The sequence below is a fragment of the Lepidothrix coronata genome, unplaced genomic scaffold (assembly GCF_001604755.1).
Source record: "Lepidothrix coronata isolate B3197 unplaced genomic scaffold, Lepidothrix_coronata-1.0 Scaffold1072, whole genome shotgun sequence".
Taxonomy (NCBI): Eukaryota; Metazoa; Chordata; class Aves; order Passeriformes; family Pipridae; genus Lepidothrix; species Lepidothrix coronata.
The window spans coordinates 2,011-6,620 of NW_016691252.1; the positions used below are offsets into that span (position 1 = coordinate 2,011).

The 4,610-nt window shown below is 48.2% G+C and overlaps 1 protein-coding gene across 1 annotated transcript; it reads left to right on the forward strand.

Moving 5' to 3' along the window:
- Window positions 1-335: 335 nt before the first annotated feature.
- Window positions 336-1,856, forward strand: LOC108510493. The gene has a single exon (XM_017840177.1). The coding sequence runs from the start codon at window positions 768-770 to the stop codon at window positions 1,854-1,856; it is 1,089 nt and encodes a 362-aa protein (XP_017695666.1). The 5' UTR covers window positions 336-767.
- The last annotated feature ends 2,754 nt before the right edge of the window (window positions 1,857-4,610 follow it).

Genomic DNA, 4,610 nt, shown 5'->3' on the forward strand with positions numbered 1-4,610 from the left:
TTTAAAAAATGAGTTTAAAAAATGAGTTTAAAAAGTGAGTTTAAAAGGCGGAGTTTAAAAAGTGGAGTTTAAAAAATGGAGTTTAAAAAGTGGAGTTTAAAAAATGGGTTTAAAAATAAGTTTAAAAAGTGGAGTTTAAAAAATGAGTTTAAAAATGAATTTAAAAATTGAGTTTAAAAATTGAGTTTAAAAAGTGGAGTTTAAAAAATGGAGTTTAAAAAGTGAGTTTAATAATGAGTTAAAAAATAAGTTTAAAAAATGAGTTTAAAAAATGGAGTTTAAAAAATGAGTTTAAAAAATGGAGTTTAAAAAGTGGAGTTTAAAAAATGAGTTTGAAAAGTGGGGGTTTAAAATTGGGGTTTAGAAACTGGGATTTAAAACTGGAGTTTAAAAACTGGAGTTTAAAAATCGGGGTTTAAAACTTGGGGTTTAAAACTTCTTTAAGCTGATCCCTTAAAACTTGGAATCATCCTGTGGAATTCCCGAGGATTTCCGCAAAATCCCGGCGGGTTTTTTTTTTTTTATACGAACGGGAAATTTGGAGTTTTAAATCCCGGGAGGAATATTGGGAATATCTCAGGAAGGAGGTGGTTTGGGCTCCCTCGGAATTCCGATTTCGAGCAAAAAAAGAGGGAAAAATGAATCCCATGGGTTTTTCCTGAGGAATTTTAACGGATAAAATTCCCGCTTTGCCCGTTGCTGCCACTACATTTGTTGTGCTTGTTCTTTCCCTGCTTTCCCGTTTTTTTTTTTTAATTTTTGGGAAGATGAGGACACGGAAAAATCCCTGCCCGGGAGACAAAGTTTGGCCGGAAAAGCACAAATCCCCGGAATCCGAGCGGGAAACGGCGGCTCCGGAGGCTCCCGACGGCTCCCAGATCAACGGGATCTGCCCCGAGGAATCCGGGGACGGGGAATCCAAGGGCGACCTCAAGAAATCCCGGAACGGCAAAAAGCAGCGGAAGAGGAAACGCTCGCCCAGGGCCAAAAGCGGCGCCGATTCCCAGCTGGAATTCCTCTTGGGAATGTCGGCCGAGCGCGTGTGGTTCGACAAGCCCTTGTACGACCGGGCCGAGAGCGTCTACCGGAAAAAACTCGTGGATTCCCGGAGCGGGGAAGCGCCGGAGAGCCGGCGGATCCCGGAGGAATTCCCGGCGCCTCCCGGGGCCAAAGCCGGGCCGGAGATTCCCAAAGCCAAGGGAATGTGCTGCCATGGGAATTTGGCCGCCTGTCACCACGTCGTCCGAGGGGTTTGGCTCAACAAGCCGGATTTCGATAAAGCCGAGGGGAAGTTCATGGAAAAATCCCGGTTTTTCCTTCCTCCCGACGTCCTGAGCGTCCCGGCCCGGAATTCCGGGCTGGGAACGCCGGACGAAGGTTACGGCACCGCCCTTCCCACGCCGGCCACGCCCGGCCCGGCTCCGCTTCTTCCCGACTCCGGCGTTCCCGGTTGTGCCGGCGGCGTTCCGGCCGAGCGGCCGCCGGTGAACGGCAAGCCGCCGTTTTCCAACCGGGAAGCGCTGGCGTCGGAAGTGTGGCTGGAGAAGCCGCGCTACGACGCCGCCGAGAAGAGCTTCTACGAGAGGCTGTTCGCCGGGAACGTCCCGGAAAAAGCGCCGGAGAAGAACCGGAAAGGCGGGAATCAATCGGGAAGCGGCGCCGAGCCGGCGCTTCCCGGCGTTCCCGAGGGTATCCCGGCCTGTTTTTTCCTGCACCGGGACAGCGAAGCCGGGTGGCTCCACAAGTCGGCCTACGACCGAGCCGAGTGCCGGTTCTTCGCCCTGGAAGCTTCCGGAGCCTCGGGAATTCGGGAAGCTCGGGGAAATCCGCCCGGCCCGGCTGCGGGAACGAAGTAGGAAACGTTTCCGTTCGTGGGGAGGGGGAGGGGGAGGGAAAAAGGTGGAAAAAATTCCGGGCTGGAGCAGCCCCGGGAGGAATTTTTGCGCGTGGAGAAGGACCGGGTGGACTCGGAAGTGCGGCCAGGGGGGAATTCCCGGCGGGAATTCCCCCCGCTCCGGGTGGATTCTGGTGGATAAAGGTTGGATTTGCGTGGAGCCGGAATTTGGGAATTGAGCTCGGTGTTCCCTTTTTTTTTTTTTCCATGGATACAAGAACTTCATCCTTTCCATCCATTCCATGTCAAACTGAGCCTCATTCCCAAAGATTTGGAGGTGACAGGGAATGATTCCTCTGGGAATATTGTGCCGTGCTTTGGGTTTTGGAGGGAAAAGGTCGTTGCATTCCCGGGAATTTTTGGAATGCTCTGGGATCCTTTCCATGCTCTCATTCCATGTCCAACTGAGCCTCATTCCCATTTTTCCACTTGAAAAACAGGGACACAATTTTGGGAATGATTTTTCGGGGAATATTGGGCCGTGCTTTAGGTTTTGGAGGGAAAAGGTCGTTGCATTCCCAGGAATTTATGGAATGCTCTGGGATCCTTTCCATGCTCTCATTCCATGTCAAACTGAGCGTCATTCCCAAAGATTTGGAGGTGACAGGGAATGATTCCTCTGGGAATATTGTGCCGTGCTCTGGTTTATTGAGGGAAAAGGTTGTTGCATTCCCAGGAATTTTTGGAATGTTTTGGGATCCTTTCCATGCTCTCATTCCATGTCCAACTGAGCGTCATTCCCATTTTTCCGCTTGAAAAACAGGGACACAATTTAGGGAATGACTTTTCTGGGACTATTGTGCCGTGCTCTGGGTTTTGGAGGGAAAAGGTCGTTGCATTCCCGGGAATTTTTGGAATGCTCTGGGATCCTTTCCATGCTCTCATTCCATGTCCAACTGAGCCTCATTCCCATGATCCAGCTTGAAAAACAGGGACAAAATTTCGGGAATGATTCCTCTGGGAATATTGTGCCGTGCTCTGGGTTTTTGAGGGAAAAGGTTGTTGCATTCCCGGGAATTTTTGGAATTCTCTGAGATCCTTTCCATCCTCTCATTCCATGTCAAACTGAGCCTCATTCCTGTTTTCCAGCCCGAAGAACAGGGACACAATTTCGGGAATGATTTTTCTGGGAATATTGTGCCACTCTTTGGGTTTTGGAGGGAAAAGGTCGTTGCATTCCCAGGAATTTTTTGAATGCTCTGGGATCCTTTCCATGCTCTCATTCCATGTCCAACGGAGCCTCATTCCCATTTTTCCGCTTGAAAAACAGGAACACAATTTCGGGAATGATTCCTCTGGGAATATCGTGCCGTGCTCTGGTTTTTGGAGGGAAAAGGTTGTTACGTTCCCAGGAATTTTTGGAATGCTCTGGGACCCTTTGCATGCTCTCATTCCGTTTCAAACTCAGCGTCATTCCCATTTTCCAGCTTGAAAAACAGGGACAAAATTTCGGGAATGATTCCTCTGGGAATATTGTGCCGTGCTCTGGGGTTTTGAGGGAAAAGGTTTTTGCATTCCAGAGAATTTTTGGAATGTTTTGGGATCCTTTCCATGCTCTCATTCCATGTCCAACTGAGCCTCATTCCCATGATCCAGCTTGAAAAACAGGGACACAATTTAGGGAATTATTTTTCTGGGAATATTGTGCAGTGCTCTGGTTTATTGAGGGAAAAGGTCATTGCATTCCCGGGAATTTTTGGAATGCTCTGGGATGCTTTCCATGCTCTCATGCCATGTCCAACTGAGCGTCATTCCCAAAGGTTTGGAGGTGACAGGGACACAATTTTGGGAATGATTCCTCTGGGAATATTGTGCCGTGCTCTGGGTTTTGGAGGGAAAAGGTCGTTGCATTCCCGGGAATTTTTGGAATTCTCTGGGATCCTTTCCATGCTCTCATTCCATGTCAAACTGAGCCTCATTCCCATTTTTCCACTTGAAAAACAGGGACACAATTTCGGGAATGACTTTTCTGGGAATATTGTGCCGTGCTCTGGGTTTTGGAGGGAAAAGGTTGTTACATTCCCAGGAATTTTTGGAATGCTCTGGGATCCTTTCCATGCTCTCATTCCATGTCAAACCGATTGTCATTCCCATGATCCAGCTTGAAAAACAGGGACAAAATTTCGGGAATGATTCCTCTGGGAATATTGTGCCGTGCTCTGGTTTTTGGAGGGAAAAGGTCGTTGCATTCCCGGGAATTTTTGGAATGCTCTGGGATCCTTTCCATGCTCTCATTCCATGTCCAACCGATTGTCATTCCCATGATCCAGCTTTTCCATGCATCATTCCCATTTTTCCACTTGAAAAACAGGGACAAAATTTCGGGAATGATTCCTCTGGGAATATTGTGCCGTGCTCTGGGTTTTGAGGGAAAAGGTTTTTGCATTCCCAGGAATTTTTGGAATGCTCTGGGATCCTTTCCATGCTCTCATTCCATGTCCAACTGAGCCTCATTCCCATTTTCCACCTCGAAAAACAGGGACAAATTTTCGGGAACGGTTTTTCTGGGAATATTGTGCCGCTCTTTGGGTTTTGGAGGGAAAAGGTCGTTGCATTCCCAGGAATTTATGGAATGCTCTGGGATCCTTTCCATGCTCTCATTCCATGTCCAACTGAGCGTCGTTCCCATTTTCCAGCTGGAAGAACAGGGACACAATTTAGGGAATTATTTTTATGGGAATATTGTGCCGTGCTCTGGGTTTTGGAGGGAAAAGGT